The following is an 18,891-nucleotide window of genomic DNA, read 5'->3' as shown; positions in this document are numbered from 1 at the left end:
AGAAAAGTGGAGTTGGGGCATGATTAGATCAGCCATAGTCTTATTGAGTGGTGAAGGAGACTCAGTGGGCTGAATGACATGTAGCTGTTTCTATTTCATATCTTAAATGTTGATTTTTACACTGTATGAATGTTGTGATATAATACAATACACGATACTATTAGCTGCTGACGTGGTGCTTAGTTTATAAGATGTCCAGTTTCTCTGTGGGCTTGAGTCCAATTATTGTTAATATTTACAAATGAAACCAATGATCAGGAAATCAACAGTTGAACAATGCCAAGCTTCAGCTTTCATATAAGAAACACAGCTGTCCTTTGTATGCTGTGATATTTCAAAAACTCATCTAGTTCCCTTTTGAATACTTGCAGAAGACATCATCTTGTTCAAAAATTCAGTTGAGCCCTTTGGATATTATTTGTATAGCTTGCACTGGTATTTCCAGGTCAAAGTAAAATAAAAAATGTCTATGCTTTTCACAGTTTTGACGCTTGAAGTGCATTGGAAACATACTTTAGCAGTTTTTTTTCATTCATTCATGGGATCTAAACCTTGCTGACAAGACTTGTGTTTATTTGCTACTTCTGTTTGTGCTTAAGAAATGGAGGGAAGTTCCCTACTTAATCTGCTGAATTTCATGTTATGTCGATAAACGCAGTACTATTGGGAGAAATTTGACCCAGGGACAGTGAAAGAATGAAGATAAAGTTCCAAGTTAGAATTGTGCATGATTTCACGGAGAAGTTGCAGGTAATGGTGTTTCTATACACTATCTTTGTTCTTTTAGGGTACAGATGTTGAGAGTTTACAAGGTGTTGTCAAAGGAACTTTGGCAAATTGCTGCAGTCTCTTGTATAATATGTACTGCTGCCACTACACCAATGATGGAGTAAATGTTTAAGGCAATGGATGGGGTGCCAATCTGGCACTCTGCTGTGTCCTTTGTAAAAATGTTGTGTGAATACACCTTATCACACATGAAATCTATCAGTTTTACGATGTTATAGACTAATCAGTGGAGATTATTGGAACATTTCATTTGGAAATATAAAGGCAGTAATATGAAGACTCCAAAGATAACTGTGCATAGCTAGAGATTTGACCACAAGTGTCAGAACATCAGTGAGAGACTTTGGAATATTTTCATCATCTCCTTTTTTGCCTTTCAGAATAACTATAATTACCAGGAACAACTACTGTTATAAACTGAACATTTGCAGATAAAAACATTTTTTTTCTCTTTTCCTGAAGAGTGCATGTTTGGGGCTTTGATTTATTTAGATGACATTTATACGTCTATATTGACAACTTTGTATATTAACCAGTTATTATATCTTCCTTGAACAAATTTTATTTTAATAATAAACCAATATTTTCATTTAATAAATAGACCTGGTTGATGGATTGTTTAATTCAAAACCTGTTCTTGATAAGGTACTTAAGTGGCTATGATAGTAGTAGAGTGAGTTACTTTTACTTTGCACTGTATTGTGTGCAATAAGAGGACTCGAGCAATGGTGCACTCTTTCAGCTTTGATTGTAACATAATCTCAGATGCATGCTTCCTTAACAAGCATCAGCCATCATTCAGTAAGTAGGCTTGTTGTCATTCTGACCAATGTTTATAAAATCCTAGCAAGAATATGTCGGGCACAGTTCATCTTGGTACGGCTTGTGTGTTTTATCCAGCAGCTGCAAGTAATACTTTGACGTCATCAGTAATTTCCAAGTGAAATCAATAATGAGATGCCAAAGGTCCATTCTGCTCTTCACACAGAACATGATTGGATACTGCTTGATGCATGCTCTGACATGCCTTGTTACAGCTGTTTGTCCATTTGTCAACAAACTTTCAAATATGTCCAAATATCCTTCATATGAGTTTTATAATTACTATCCTAATGCCCTTACCTATTATTTATTTTATACTTTAATAATCAAAAATGCACCTGGATGCATAGAGTGAAAGAGGTGCATAGCGTAGAAATGGTCCCTTTTGTCCATCTCATCCATGCTGCCCAGATATCCTAAATTAATCTAGTCTCATTTGCCACAATTTGGCCCATCTGCTTCTAAACCCTGCCTATTCGTATACCATCCAGATGCCTTTTAAATGTTGTGATTGTACCAGCCTCCACCACTTCCCTTCGCACCGCTCTCCATGTGAAAAAGTTGCCCCATTGCTCCCTTTTAAATCTTTCCTCTCTCACCTTAAACCCTGTGCCTTCTAGTTTTGGATTCCCCCACCTTATCTATGCCTCTCATGATTTTATAAATTGCAATAAGGTCACTCATCAGCCTCTGCTCCAGGGAAAATAGCCCCAGCCTATTCAGCCTCTCCCTATAGCTCTAACCCTCCAACTCTGCCAAAATCCGTGTAAATCTTTCCTGAACCCTTTCAAGTTTAGCAACAGCCTTCCTTTACCAGGGAGGCCAGAATTGAATACAGTTTTCCAGAAGTGATTCCAAGGGAGGCCAGGTCATTGAGTATATTTAAGACTGAGAAAGATAGGTTCTTGATTGTCAAAGGGATCAAGGGTTACGGGGAGAGAGCAGGAGAATGGCGTTGTGAAACGTATCAGCCACGATTGAATGGTGGAGCAGACTTGACTGGTTGAATGACCTAATTTCTGTTCCTATGTCTTATAACCTAAGTGGCCTAACTGATGTCCTAGATAATAAAATGTGAGGCTGGATGAACACGGCAGGCCAAGCAGCATCTCAGGAGCACAAAAGCTGACGTTTCGGGCCTAGACCCTTCATCAGAGAGGGGGATGGGGAGAGGGAACTGGAATAAATAGGGAGAGAGGGGGAGGTGGACCGAAGATGGAGAGTAAAGAAGATAGGTGGGGAGGTAGGGAGGGGATAGGTCAGTCCAGGGAAGACAGACAGGTCAAGGAGGTGGGATGAGGTTAGTAGGTAGATGGGGGTGCGGCTTGGGGTGGGAGGAAGGGATGGGTGAGAGGAAGAACCGGTTAGGGAGGCAGAGACAGGTTGGACTGGTTTTGGGATGCAGTGGGTGGGGGGGAAGAGCTGGGCTGGTTGTGTGGTGCAGTGGGGGGAGGGGACGAACTGGGCTGGTTGAGGGATGCAGTAGGGGAAGGGGAGATTTTGAAACTGGTGAAGTCCACATTGATACCATTAGGCTGCAGGGTTCCCAGGCGGAATATGAGTTGCTGTTCCTGCAACCTTCGGGTGGCATCATTGTGGCAGTGCAGGAGGCCCATGATGGACATGTCATCTAGAGAATGGGAGGGGGGAGTGGAAATGGTTTGCGACTGGGAGGTGCAGTTGTTTGTTGCGAACTGAGCGGAGGTGTTCTGCAAAGCGGTCTCCAAGCCTCTGCTTGGTTTCCCCAATGTAAAGGAAGCCACACCGGGTACAGTGGATGCAGTATACCACATTGGCAGATGTGCAGGTGAACCTCTGCTTAATGTGGAATGTCATCTTGGGGCCTGGGATAGGGGTGAGGGAGGAGGTGTGGGGACAAGTGTAGCATTTCCTGCGGTTGCAGGGGAAGGTGCCGGGTGTGGTGGGGTTGGAGGGCAGTGTGGAGCGAACAAGGGAGTCACGGAGAGAGTGGTCTCTCCGGAAAGCAGACAGGGGTGGGGATGGAAAAATGTCTTGGGTGGTGCGTTCAGATTGTAAATGGCGAAAGTGTCGGAGGATGATGCGTTGTATCCGGAGGTTGGTAGGGTGGTGTGTGAGAACGAGGGGGATCCTCTTAGGGCGGTTGTGGCGGGGGCGGGGTGTGAGGGATGTGTTGCGGGAAATATGGTAGACGCGGATGTCCTATACAGGTGCACCGTAACCTCCCAACTCTTACACTCCAAGCTTTGACCAATGAAGACAAGTGTACCAAACGCTTTCTTCACTGTCCTGCCTATCTGTGACTCCACTTTTCAAGAAACTATGAACCTGCACCGCAAGGTTTCTTCGTTCAGCAACACTCTCTAGACCTTGCTATTAAGTGTATAAGACCTGCCCTGATTTGCCCTGTAAAAATGAAGCACCTCTCATTTACCAAAATTAAACTGCATTTGCCACTTGGCCCACCTGATCTAGATCCTCTTGTACTCTGAGGTAACCTTCTTCACTGTTCAAACGTCACCAATTTTGGTGTCATCTGCAAACGGCAGTTTTATAGTTATCCACAAGGGTGCCATGCAGTAGAATTACGATGTTTGCAAACTTTTGTTTCAGTACATCATACTGCTTCACTTAAAGCTGGTGTACTTGGTCATCGAGATAACAAAGTGTGGAGCTGGATGAACACAGCAGGCCAAGCAGCATCTCAGGAGCACAAAAGCTGACGTTTCGGGCCTAGACCCTTCATCAGAGAGGGTCTCTGATGAAGGGTCTAGGCCCGAAACGTCAGCTTTTGTGCTCCTGACATGCTGCTTGGCCTGCTGTGTTCATCCAGCTCCACACTTTGTTATCTTGGATTCTCCAGCATCTGCAGTTCCCATCATCACTCATACTTGGTCACCGCCTTTGTGCACTCCGACATAGCATGCTTGGAAAACTCTCCAGGTAGTATCAGGTTCATGACAGTCTCGATCTTGTGGGAACACCAAGTGTTGCATTTATTGGAATGGGCTAGGCAGAAAGACACCCCCACGATGCACTCAGACATCATTGATGAATGAGTTCATAATGCTTATGACCTTGGAGGAGTTAAATGTTAGGGCGAACCTGCTTCATCACTTTGTAGTTGTAGATGAAATGACCATCTTTAACTGGACTTTCTCTTCTTGCAGATCTTTGCTGGTGGACTCTTCACTGCTTTCTTAGTGCCTTTCTTGGCAACTTTCCTCAACCATGGTGACTGCCAACTGCCAGATTTTCTGCTAATTATTCTCCCAAGTAAAACTAGAATTCCGAGCTCTAACCTGAATATCGATTAACCTTTGAACTCAATTGGTGTTTGTTTAATATAAAGTAGCTTTGGTGCTCTTGTGGCTCAATGATTCTGTTCCTGGGTTCAAATACAATCTGTTGAAGAGGTATGCAATAATATCTCTATAAACAGGTTGAACATAAAATATCTGTAAAATTGCTTTAAGGAGACATCTTGTAGCAGATGTTGTATTGTGTTTTACAATCTCTGATTTACAGTTAACCACTACAGGAGTAAATTGTATGTCTAATACATATTTCCTATTCATTGTATTTCTCTACACTCAAATTTCTCTCAAATAATTATTAATAAAATAGACCAGACTAGCTTTGAGCACCTTCTTTTAAAAGCATTTTGTCAAATTTTTTCTAATTCTAACAGCTCCTGAGTTTTATGATTAAGACCCCATTAAAATTAAGTTAACTTTTTCTTTCTTATATCTTTCGAGAATGATGAAATCTGATGACTCCACTGGATCTCATTTTATAGAAGTTACTCAACCTAACACCTTGAGGGAGTGGAATTAACTGTTGTTACAGTTGTTTGTGGGAGCTGAATTAATGTTAAATGGAAACAGCATGGCTTAAACTGTTTCTACAGATACTGACAACTTTTGTCGTACTTTCGTCTCATGATCTACTATCTTCAATTCCCACAATTATGTCAACAGTCATTACTTAATGCACATTGTAAACTTATGCAAACTAGGTGTCTTTGTTGTCAGTGTTGCTGTTTATCTTCGACCAGGATTGCAAGTTATCTAAGGATCATTTTCAGTTGATCTAAAAATGTGCAAGACGACATTAATAAAAACTGAAAGAACTGTGGATGCTGTAAATCAGGAACAAAACACAGAAGTTGCTGAAAAAGCTCAGCAGGCCTGGCAGCATCTGTGAAGAAAAAACTCAGTTGATATTTCCGGTGACCCTTCTTCAGACTACATTGGTTCCTGGACCTATTATGTTTTAATATGATTGTGGCATGTGTGATAATGGAATTACCTTGTATTGCAGGTATCAATTGACAAAATATGGAAGCCAGTTCCTTTAAAGTCTTCAGACAGGTTACTTGTGAGTTTTGAAGTAGTGTCACTGGATCTGAAACTTTAATGCTGTTTTTTTTCATGATGCTACCAGACCTGTTGAGTTTCTGCAGCAATTTCTGTTTGTGTTTCAGATTTCTAGCATCTGCAGTTCTTTCTTTAGTTTATTTTTGTTATTTTCTGATTGAGATTGGCCATAGCAATAATCCATTTTATTATCTGTATGTAGTCAGATTAACTATTATTTAAAAGTTGTTTTGCAATACAATCTGCTAACATAGTGAGTTGGTTGATCTGGTATTTGACATTTTAATGGGTAATAGTTTTAAACTATTCCTCCCGTTTAATATAAAAGCACCTGTTACTACTGGATACCTGCTGCTTTTTGGCATTTTATTAAATTTTTGTACAATCTTCTTCTCTGGATGTGTAAAAAGGATAGTACCAGAGCAACATAAATTTGCACAGCGCCCCTGGGCTTTAGAAAATTGGCCACAGTGTATATTGGATAAGCGACCTGCTACTCCCTGTTTTAAACTACTTCTAAAATTGACAGTTCTGTTTGTTTTTGCAAAATGGGAATACATTTTGCTAGCTGTTTACATAAATTATTTAAATAAAGTGTGTTCGGTGAAAATTTTAAAATATTCTTTTATTAGCCAATATTCTGCTACCATGGCTGTCTGCGTGCATGTAGTTCCTAAAAGCATAAACGTCTGGCTTTAGTGCAACCGTTGAGCTAAGATTTGCAGTAGATGTTTAAATCTTTCATACTTTTCAGGGGCTTTTGAATTCCATGAAAATGTTAATGTATGTTCTTGGCATGCTTGTAGAAACATATAAATTCATATATAAACTGCAGTTGTGCAGTCTTTAACCTCCTTTGACACTTTGCAAGGCTTTCTCCTTCAGGTCGGTGAATCTCCAGTTGGGTTACAGTGCATTACATCACTAATATCTCGTATTAATTGTGTATTAGTTTTATATTAATCACCTTGAATGTTACAATGGTCTCTTACCAATACAATAGTATGTGTCAAGGTGTTGTAATTTGTTTTGTAGAAAATTCAGGTTTAAAATATTAGAGAATTTCAGATCTTTAGGGAGAATTTTTAGGACTTTGTATCTGAAATGGCTCCAAATGGCCTTAACACTTAACATATACTGAGTTACACTTGAATTACAGTTGCTGATTTATCAGTAAATGAAACAGGAGCCATATTGAGAAAAGCAAAGTCCCACAAGCTACAGTGAGTATTTGTCTTGGAGTAGTACAAGTTTATTTTTCTCTTTGGAACAGCTGCTTGGAGTCTTGTTAAATATCTAACCTGGAGGATAGCACCTTTGGCATTGTTACCTTTTTTTAAAAAGCACAGTGCAGAAATGCTAGCCTGCATTATGTGCTAGAATGGGCTTGAATTTATAGTTAGCCTTGAGTGAAAATAACTCGAACTAAATTGACACTGATATAAGTTTAAATTATGGGTCAGGGCGTAGAAGAGTTATAGCAACTGAAAATTTTTCTTGTACCTGAAGATTAATTCTATGTCTCAGCCATTTATTGCTTAGTGTTTTGTAAATCTAACCCTGGATAAAATTGGGATAATTGGCTCAAATACAAACAAATAAATGTACTAATTACACACACTTCCTCCTGAAATAGAATCCAGTATGTTTCAAATGCATGATTATTTTATAGAAATCCCAAAGAAAAGGAAAAGATTATGCACTTTTATTGTATATTAGTGAAATCAACAAATCTTGTATAACATAATGGAAGCCATAAGAAACATGGATGCTATTGCTCATTTGCTTTGTTTGTCTTTCAGATACCGAGCCAGATGATTCTACATCATTTCACATCTTTAATGAAGGCAACCTTCAATCAAGTATAAACCAACCAATAGGTGTTCTTCACCATGAAACACAGACACATCCTACAGCATTTTCATCACCTCATCGGCTGCAGACGTCTAATATCCAAGAGTCTAAATACAGTCCTGTAGGTGCTCCAAAAGCATTTGAATGCCCTAGTATTCAAATCACCTCTATTTCTCCCAGTTGTCAACAAGGAATTGGTCCTAATGAAGAAGTGCATGCAAATGGCACAGATAATGACTATTTGGAAAGACCATCCAGGGACCATCTGTACCTTCCTCTTGATCCAGTTTATTACAGGGATGCATCACTAAGCCCAAGTCCTGCTAGCAGCATTTCCTCCAGGAGTTGGTTTTCGGATGCTTCTTCATGTGAATCTTTCTCTCATGTATATGATGATGTAGACTCTGAATTGAATGAAGCTGCTGCTCGTTTTACACTTGGTTCTCCTAGTGGGTCACCGAGATGTTGCCCAGCAGATGAGACCTGGCAGCCAAATTATTCATTTGCACAATCACTGTCACCTAGACAATCACCCTGCCATTCACCTAGAGCTAGTATTACTGATGAAAACTGGCTCAGCCCTCGCCCAACTTCAAGACCATCTTCTAGGCCTACATCTCCTTGGGGAAAGCGGCGGCATTCAAGCGCAGAGATCTGTTATGCCGGTTCACTTTCACCTCATCATTCACCAACACCATCTCCAGGTCATTCCCCAAGAGGAAGTGTCACAGAGGATACGTGGCTTGGTAATACTGCTCTTCAAGGTGCCTCAAGTGTAAGTCCTGGGCTGATACCTTTTCAGTGTTGTCCCCCAGAGACTGACATACCTTTGAAATCAAGGAAAACTTCTCAGGACCAGGCTGCTACAGTGTCAGGGAAAGTAGATTTGACTTCAGATGATCAAGGAAGTTTGTCCCCTTCAGTTGAATCTCCAGTCGATGATCTTTCTGGCTCTCCACACCCATTAAAAAAAGACTTGACAAGTGAACAGTTTCTTTCTGTTCCTTCACATTTCACTTGGAACAAACCAAAACCTGGTGGCCATACACCCATTTTTCGGTAAGTTTGTACTCGTTTCAGGATGCTGTTTGAAGGAACTTTTTTGCTAAAAATTAGTTGGGAATAAAAATGAAGCTTCTGTTGAGCTAAAGTCATCCTGGGTGTACTTGTAATCATGAATTCTTGTTTTGTTATGCACGTTATCATTATCATTGTCACAGTCCAAATTACTGATTTGGTTGCTGGAAGGGATGAAAGTTTCTTGAAATATTGCACAGTGCCCTCTTTACAAATGCCATAGCCAAAAGTAAAATTAAATTAGCTCTGTGAATGTAATTTGTCTAAAATTTCTCGAGTTCTGATAATTTTTTTTAAGAAAAAAGCAACTACTGGCCAAACATTGGCATTGGTTTGATCAGAATAAAAATGTGGTAAACTTTTAAATTGTCAGTGCAATTCCAGTAATACAAATAGGTGGAGTACGGTCAGTATTTGAAGTTCTTCTACCTAAAAGCAAAGAAACGTATTTGGAATGTAAACAATGCAGGGTCATGTTAAAAAATAAGTAGATTTGCTATAACAGTCATGCACATCTCAAAATGAAGAGGGTTCTTGTGTACCTTGGCTCAAGTCTAGATCTTATTGTGTTAAAGAGCGCATTTTTTATCTACAAACAGCAGTAATCCTTTGGTGTACGTCTTAAAATGGAGGAATAACTGACCTTGCTTGCTTCCAGTATTTTACTATCCACAAATGTCTGCAAATTCAAAAACCCGTGGCTGGCATCTGTACACGTGCCATTCTGTCACCCTGAATTTAATGATCTGTTGTTGCTCCAGGCTCCGCAATATCTCATGTTTCAACTTCTCTTCGTTCTCTTCAAATCCTGCCATGACAACAGTTATCCATAACCACTCCCAGCTCAACAACTCTGAAGTCTGTTTTTACTGTTCTGCCCTTTTAGAATTTCTAGAGTTCCTGCATTCCAACCTTGGTGATTATGCCCTCAACTCCTTAGGCCTCAGTCTCCAGAATTGCCTTCTGTCTTCTCTTCCTTTTTTAAAACAGTCTTTGAAACCTAACTCTTTGACACCTAACTCTTTGACCAAGCATTTGAAAATCTCAAACACTTCTAAAAAATGTGGAGTTCAGGTTAGCTGAAAATTTCCAGATTAATATTGTTTTTTATTTTGTTAGGCAAGCGATTTAATGGCAATGGGTCAGATTAGCCAGGATCCACTTGAATGACCAAAGAGGTTTGAATTGCAGATGTTGCTGTTTTCATTCCTATCCTAATTTTTTTTTATGCTGAGCAATGTTTTAGTCTGCCTGTTGATGCCCCTCTGAAGCACATGGAGATTTTGTTTACGCTAAAGGCGCTATATGAATACAAATGGATAGTGCTGTCACTTGATCTTTTAAGACAGATTTCCCACAAGTTGATATTGAGACTGAGACTTACCTTGATCTATGTTAACAACCTATCATTACAGTTTATTAAGTTGCAGATGGTTCAAAACCTTAAAGCATTGTTAACTGAGGAGAATAGTGATAACCTTTACGAAGACATAGGCTGGTGGAATGGTTGGATACATGGTTGGTGAAAGTTAATGCAGAGAAGTGTGTTGTGATACGTTTTGGCAGGAAGGTGAACAGAAGCAGCATATAGCAAAAGATACAATTCTAAAGGCAGTCCTAGACCCAAGACTACATAGACATGATTTTGAGTGCATTGATAAGAACTACTAACATTAACCAATAAGTGGTATGAAAGATAGGAGTTTATAAATTTGACAATCAATTTCAGGTGAGCTTTATCAATTTTATGTGTGGGTTCAAACTTGGGTTGGAAATTGGATGAAAATCTTTATGTTGCCTATAAAGATCTTAACATAAATAGTGTTTGATTTAGTCAAGGACTGATTCTGATTGGTCCTGCAATTCAACATATTTTATTAATAAAAGGATTGGTATTGCTAGAAATGGACTTTGTGCTGGTGCAGCAGGATTGCACAGGGATGTGCTTTCTTCTGAAATTAGAAGGTGAAGTCACTGCACTTGGTGCACAAGTGAAAAAATAACTTTAAAAATAGACTGCTAAAGGTGTATGCGTCTAATTTTCACTATCGGTGTACACCAATCATTTTAATAGATGGATTATTGGAAGAATCATATACCCAAATCCCTTCAGCTTTTATTCTTTTATGGGATGTGGGCATCACTGGCAAAGTCAAATTTTGTTGCCCAACCCTAATTTTCCTTGAATTGTGTGGCTTGCTGGGCCACTGCAGAGGGCAGATAAGAGTCAACCATATTGCAGTTGGCCTGGAGTCACATGTAGACCGGACCAGTTCAGAATACCACATTTCCTTTCCTAAAGGACATTAGAAATGAAATGCTAAATACAAAGACCCACTGTCACATATTTAGCTAAGGTATAATGGTGAATTTTAATAACAGTTATAACCAGTCTCCTCTACTAGTCAACGCATTCTGTGATAGAAGCACCTTTAAACAACCAGCTTCCTGATATGCACCAGGGTAGGTGAAGCTTTCCTTCATGAAGTTCTTTGTCAAACCAACCCAAAAGATGTGTTAAAAGCTCATTTCTTTCCCTGTGCCAACCCTACCAAAAAAAAAGAAAATATTCAAAAGCAGTAACATTTTGATTGGAAATTGCAAATAGTGCTGTTCTTAAGAAATGTCGTTTACTCTGGAATTTCTCACTAAGATTCTGACTGTGGTAAAGTGTGAAGAGTTTGTATAACTTCATTTGTGTTAAACTTTGAATTAATTGTCTGGTCACATCTATTCTTGTTTATGTAACATTGATTCCCTGCAGAAATGGAATCTCTTCGGTATAACAATTTTTGAAAAACTGGTGTATATTTTGTTTGAAATGAAACTGAAGTTATGGAGTGAAAATGCAAGTAGATATATAAATAAAGGAAAATGTAAATGAGTGATTTCCATTTTGTGCTGTCAGAATGTCTGCTGAGGATCTTTTGGTGTGGAAGTGGCATATTGCCTTCTAAGAGAGTAATTAATTGGAAAATGTAGCAGTAACACAAATCCTTTTATTCTACTACTGAACATCAGAATTCTCCAACTTCCGCACTGTTGCAGACGAGTCGTCTGGCAACCTGTACTGCACCAGATTGCAAATATTGCTCAATATCCTGTTGCTTTTAACAGAGTGCCTGAGATTGCAGGTGGTTTGCCTCTCTCTGTTAAATAGGAATTTCAGTTGTGCTTTTAGAACATGTGACTCCATCTTCCACCTGACATTGGAGCCTGTGACCTTCAAAGCAAAATATGGGTCTGTTGAAGGAAGTAGTAAATGCACTCACTCTTATTCCCCCACCCCCTCCAATCTCATACTGAGACAACTTGGTGGTCAGGTGGATAGAGATTTCTGCCAAGGAAAATTTGAGACTTCGTGGCTGAAAGAGATCAAGTCCCAGCTCAGCCTTTTAGTCATCTTTTATTGGCTAATAAATAAAGATGGTTAAAGAGACAAAATACAGAAATGGCCTCTGAACTTTTTCAGGGTGACGGCAACAAACTTGGGATAATCCTGGAGGGTTGGCAAACCTCGATCATACTTTAAATCTTATTGATGGGATGGAGGCACAGATTTCAATCTGTAGTCCTGCTTTTAAAAGTGGTACACAGATTATGTTGATTCTCCTGAGGACTGCCTTACAGCATTCTTCATTGACACCAGTGGAGAATATTTTGATGGTACAGCTGCAGAATATGTAAGATATTCAATGTGAAGTAGTTAGGCTCTCCATAAGTTTATAATGTCTAGTTCTAACTATTTCAGAAAAAAAATCTACTTTTGCAATGACTGGAGATTTTAAAACAAGTCACAACATAGTCCCAGGGCATGCAGCTGGCTTGCTTAGACTTCTTGCATAAGATGCAACAGCAAAATTGGAGACTAGAGTGGTTACAAAAGTAATATTTGTTATGTTGGCTGTTTGAAACAGGTGTGACAATGCAGAGTTCAGCTCGGACCTCTATGTGCACTCAAAGCAGATTCCCTTTTGAGTTGTAGAGATCCTTAAGTCAAATTTAAAACAAATACTTCAATGTACACAGTGTTGACTCAAGCCTCTAAAAGCCTTGAATCTAAAAATACTAGGCTTGTTATAGCTTTAGTCCCTTGGTATTTTTTTCAGCATTTGCTACTTGCTGAAATTGTTCAAGGGAATGTTGGCTGGTCTTTTGGGATATAATCAACAGAACAGCAACTAAAATAAACTTAAGTGAAGGTTAAATAATTTAGATTGTGGGGTCAGAAGAAATCTTATTTACAAAATCAGATACTTGGGAACAAAGTGCTGAATGGGCAAATTCTGACAATCTCCTGAAAGTAGTAGTTAAGTTACAATGTAGTTTTGCATTAATATGTATTTTTAGTGTTGAACTGCTTCATCTTTGCATTCTAATTGTTTAGCAGGTTGTTTTGATGTCTTGACATTGCAAAATGACATTGTAGTTTGCTGGTTGTAAGAGAAGCATTTTAAGAGGAATGGATTAACAGTTAATTTTTAAAAGTTTATTCAGGGCATGTGGGCTATGCTGGCTATGACAGCACTTATTGCCCATCTGTAATTTCCCTTGAGAATGTGGTAGTGAGCTACTATCTTGAACTGCTGCTGTCTGCTTTTGTGTAAGTACACGTGCAATGCCGTTAGGGACAGGATTCCAGGATTTTGACCAGGCTCAGTGAAGGAACAGCGATATATTTCCAAGTCAGGATTGAGAGTGACTGAGGGAGAAACTTGTCAACAGACAAGCAGATAAAGATGTTTGCATGTAACTGCTGCCCTTGTCCTTCTGGATGGTGGTGATCGTGAGGTCAGAAAGTTCTGTCGAAGGAGATTTGGGGAATTTCTGCAATGTATCTTGCAGATGATGCACATTGCTGCTACTGAGTGTCAGTGGTAAAAGGAATTAATGTTTGTGGATGTGACTTCAATCAAATGGACTGCTTTGTCCAGGGTCGTGTCGAGTGTCTTTTGCGTCCTGGCAGCTGCAGACAAGTGGGGAATATTCCATCGCAGTCCTGATTTGAACATTTTAGGGAGTGGGAAGACTCTGGGATGTCTGGACATAATTTGCATGATGCAAGACTGCCAGCCTTTGACCTGCTGTTGGAGCCACTGTATTTTTATGGCTAGACCAGTTCAATTTTGAGTCATTGGTAATTCACAGGATGTAAAATAGGGATTTAGCGCTGGTCATGCCAGTTGAAATGTCAAGGGACAATGGTTCAATTCTGTCATTGATAGTGATGATTGCCTGACACTTAAGTGGCAAGTAACATTTGTGCCAGATATCAACCCATGTGTGGATATTGCCCAGTCGTTGTTACTGCTGTTGGACCACTTCTGTACCTGAAGAGTCACAAATGGTGCCAAGCATTGCAGAATGAATCATCCCAGTTTTTCACTATGTGATGAGGAGAAGGTCATGGATGAAACAGCTTAAGATGGTTGGGCCTGATTGATTTAAAAAAAACTACCCTGTGAAATTGGGGCTATTGTGGTGCAGTAATAGTGTCTCCACCTCTAAGCTGTAAGTTGTGGATTCAAGTCTCACTTGCTCGTAGGTATGTTATAACATGTCTGAACATGTCTTAAATCAGTCAGTTCATTGATGTTACAGCACAAATCTGGGACATGTGGGACTCAATTCCAGACCTTCTAGTCCAGTGGCAGGGATTTCAGATGCCTAGGCCCAATCATCTTATGCTGCTTCACCCATGACCTTCTCCTTATCACGTGGTCAGAAACTGGGATAATTCACTATGCAATGCATGGCACCATTTGTGACTCCTCAGGTGCAGAAGTGGTCCAACCCCAGTAGTAACGACGGGACAATATCCACACTTGGGTTGATAACTAGCTGATAAAAAATGCCTACATTGAGAAACTCCTGCAGTGATGTCCTGGGACTGACCAACAACCAATGAGTTTCCAGCAAAGACAACTGAACCAAAATTCTGAGGATTAGTTTTGAAAAAACTCAAAAATGAAAACAGTTTGTTTTTAATAAAAATATTCCTGCTTTCTGTAGTGATTCTGAAGTAGATATCTTGCCTATTATAATCTTGTTTCATCTAATTGTTGTAAAGGTTGATGAACTATCCAATTAAATTTGAGGAAATTTTTTGATGCATATTGCTTTCAACTTATATTTAACACAGTTGCAAAATTAGCTTTGTGTTTGAAAGTGGCACGTTCAAGCAGGTAAATTTGAGACAAATATATTTTTCAGGAAATGCAGGTCTGAATAATCTGTTATTTTAATTAAATTAACTGTTCAAGTGCTGTCCATCTTGCCATTTACTAAAAGGAAAGATAGACTGGCATTTATTTAATGCATTTTACAACCAGCTGAGTACTTTTGAAATGTAATCACAGTTGTAGTCTGGGAACATTTTCCTTGTTGGTGTCCCAAGTTTCTTAATACATTATTTCTAGCATGTGCGTGTTTCTGTCACTGTATTCTATCCTGCCTAATCATTTTTGTCTGTTCATTGGGACTTTGTCTGCTAATGGTGTAAGCTTGAAAATCTTATCCTTAACTTCAGATCCTTCCGTAGTGTACCTCCATCCTACCTCTACAATCTCCTGTAGTCTACAGTCTAGTTCAAGTCTGCAGTCTACCCAGTTAGCCCAGTCCTGCTATTTTATTGGTGCTTTCAGTTATCCAAGAGTTATGTCATGGAATGAGTTCTCCCCACCTATGACTTGTTGCTTCATTCTTTACCTTTTAAAAGCTACCTTAAAACCTATTTTTAGTCAACTTCCCTAATTTTCTTGCATCCCAATCAATTGCATAGAAGCATAAAAGATAGGAGCAGTAGGAGGCCATCCAGCCCCTCACGACTGCTACTCCATTCATTATGATCATTGCTGATCATTGAGCTTAACGCCTACATCCCTTAATCTCTAGCTGTATTTACGTCCTTCGTGAAAGCAATGTTTTGGCCTCAACTGCTTCAACCACCTCAATACATGACTATCTGGATGAAGAAATTTCTCTTCATCTTGATCATAAAAAGTTTAACCCTTATCTTTAAACTATGATCCCTGGCTTTCGACTTGGTCCCATTGGGAACACTTTTCCTGCATGTAACCGGCAGGATATTCTGAAATTTTCTCTCCTCTTCCTCCCCATGCCCCCCAAACCAGAAAAAAAAATTCTTATAAACTCTAGCAAATGAAATCCTAACTGACTCAATCACTGTTCATACATGAGTCTTGTCGCCCCAGGAAACAGATTGGTAACCCTTCTCTGCACTCCCTCTGTAGCAAAAGCATCCTTCCTCACATAAGATTAAAACTGCACACAGTATTCTAGGTGTGTCCTTATCAATGCTCTGTATAATTGTAGAAAGATATCCATGTTCTCAAACTTAAATCCTCTTGTTATGAAGCCAGAATACAGTTTTTCTTTTTCACTGTCTGCTGCACCTGCACACTTGAACAATGGTTTTGGCTTATTTTAATACAGGTAGCTTATTGAAATATAAATTGTTTTGTTCATCATTAAAATTTCAATAACGTATGTTAATACTCATCCCTTCGTTTGTTGTGAAAGTGATCATGATGTGGATCAGATTATTAAAGTAGTTCCCAGCTAACCTGCCGCCTCACAGCTTATCACAGTGTGTGTTTCAGACTGTGATTTGTCACCATCTGATGCATGGCCTGTTACAGATACAGATGTGCATTGGAATTGCTGAGATCAAATATAGATGAATCACTGTCCTCCAAACTAGATTCAATTTATCTTGTAAACATTGTATTTTGAAGAATGTTCCCAAATCTGGCGTTCTTCGAATTAATGCTGAGTTGGCATTAATTTTTAAAAATAAGGAAGTGGCAACATGAATGCCAAATGCTGTTACTAATGTAGCAGAGCGACACGGTCCTCGTTTATATTGAATATTAAAACAGAAAGGGGCCTTGTGTTAAAAGCTTTGTAATGAAGTTCCTATTTGCAGACTCTCATACAATTATAGAGCTAGTAGTAATGTAAAATGTCATAACCAATGAACTTAAGTTTACTGAATTGAAAGTATAAAATTTGTTAGCTATTAATATATTGGAAAACTTTATATCATTCTAATTTTGACTGTACATTTACTAATTTTGGCATGCGTTGCAAGGACCACTTAGAAATGTGGAAAAAATGCTATATTAATGCAAAACAAAAACAAAATCATATCCTGGGATGTAGAGATGGTGTCAGGGAGGTTTGGTTACTTGTATCAGTACTTATGGTTTGAGCAGAGTATGGATGCTTCGTCTAGTGCCTGTTTCTCTGTAGAAGATTTTGATTAGATGGCAGTAACTTAATGGGCTGACTAGGTTATACGATTATAGTTTTAACAATATTTAGGTAGGTCAGATAATCTGAGAATTGCAGTAAAGGGAATTGAAGACTTTTATTTAATGCTAACTCTCTTTGACAATACAGCTGTAACATAGCAGTTAAGATGTGAATACTTCTGGAGGTGGCCAGTGGCCAAGGAGAGCAATATGGATTATTTCTTAATTAGAACTAGAATACTCTAATTACTGTATTTATTCTAAACTCCTTCTTACCAATTGTTAATGAGTTAGATCTAATGCTTCTAGTTAAGTTTACCTCCTAGTTTTTAAAACTTATTTTTAAGCGATAACATAATGGATACTCATGCATTAGTTAGAAAAATAAATTATATTTAATCAACCAGTGCAAGCATGTTATAACACATTTGGGGCAAATGGGCCTTGGACCTTCTGGCCCAGAGATAGGGACACAAGGCTTTTTCGAAAAAAAAATCAGTATTTCTCTTATAGAGTATAAATGTTGTTTTATCCCCACTTCATTGGTATTATTATGAATTCCCTTGATGCATGCAAGACAAACAGCATTTGAAAAGGTGACTCTCAGCAGTACTCAAGTCCTGTCCTACTAAACAGTTTAAAAAAGTGACATTCTGTGCCCATGAAAAGCACCTTGTGCTTTAGATTCTAAGGACTCTAGAACATTTCCTATGGTTTGCAGGGTTGCTAATGTCAACCCACTTTTTAAAAACCCAGGTGGAGAGAAAATTGGAAAAACAGGACCAGTTAGCCTGATGTTGATAGTGGAGAGAAAATGGTACAGTCCATTATAAAAGATTTAATAACCATTTGTAAAACAGTGACAGAATCAGACAGTGATAATGGGACCTGCAGATGCTGGAGAATCCAAGATAACAAAGTGTGGAGCTGGATGAACACAGCAGGCCAAGCAGCATGTTAGGAGCACAAAAGCTGATGTTTCGGGCCTAGACCCTTCGATCCACAACACCTGGCACCTTGCCCTGCAACCGCAGGCAGTGCTACACTTGCCCGCACACCACCTCCCTCCCCCCCCATCCCAGGCCCCAGGATGACCTTCCATATCAAACAGATGTTCACCTGCACATCTGCCAATGTGGTATATTGTATCCATTGCACACAGTGTGGCTTCCTGTACATTGGGGAAACCAAGCGGAGGCTTGGGGACCACTTTGCAGAACACCTCCGCTCGGTTCGCAACAAACAACTGCACCTCCCAGTCGTGAACCAATTCAACTCCCCCTCCCATTCCTCAGACGACGTGTCCATCATGGACCTCCTGCAGTGCCACAATGATGCCACCCGAAGGTTGCAAGAACAGCAACTCATATTCTGCCTGGGAACCCTGCAGCCCAATGGTATCAATGTGGACTTCACAAGCTTCAAAATCTCCCCTTCCCCTACTGCATCTCAAAACCAGCCCAGTTCCTCCCCTCCCCCCACACTGCATCCCAAAACCAGCCCAGCCTGTCTCTGCTTCCCTAACCTGTTCTTCCTCTCACCCATCCCTTCCTCCCACTTCAGGCTGCACTTCCATTTCCTACCTACCACCTCATCCCGCCTCCTTGACCTGTCCATCTTCCCTGGACTGACCCATCCCCTCCCTACCTCCCCACCTATACTCTCCTCTCTACCTATCTTGTTTTCTCTCCACTTTTGGTCCGCCTGCCCCTGTC

At 39.7% G+C, this 18,891-nt stretch overlaps 1 protein-coding gene across 2 annotated transcripts in view; it reads left to right on the top strand.

The window, feature by feature from the left end:
• nfatc3a (nuclear factor of activated T cells 3a) overlaps positions 1-18,891 on the top strand; it is a 150,163-nt gene that overhangs the window by 7,135 nt on the left and 124,137 nt on the right. For both annotated transcript variants that reach the window (XM_048546622.2, XM_048546624.2), the window contains exon 2: positions 7,772-8,882. In XM_048546622.2, the coding sequence (XP_048402579.1) occupies positions 7,772-8,882 (1,111 nt within the window). The remainder of the gene's footprint in view (positions 1-7,771; positions 8,883-18,891) is intronic.

Source organism: Stegostoma tigrinum, chromosome 16 (assembly GCF_030684315.1).
Source record: "Stegostoma tigrinum isolate sSteTig4 chromosome 16, sSteTig4.hap1, whole genome shotgun sequence".
Classification (NCBI taxonomy): domain Eukaryota; kingdom Metazoa; phylum Chordata; class Chondrichthyes; order Orectolobiformes; family Stegostomatidae; genus Stegostoma; species Stegostoma tigrinum.
This window is presented reverse-complemented; position numbering and strand designations above follow the sequence as displayed.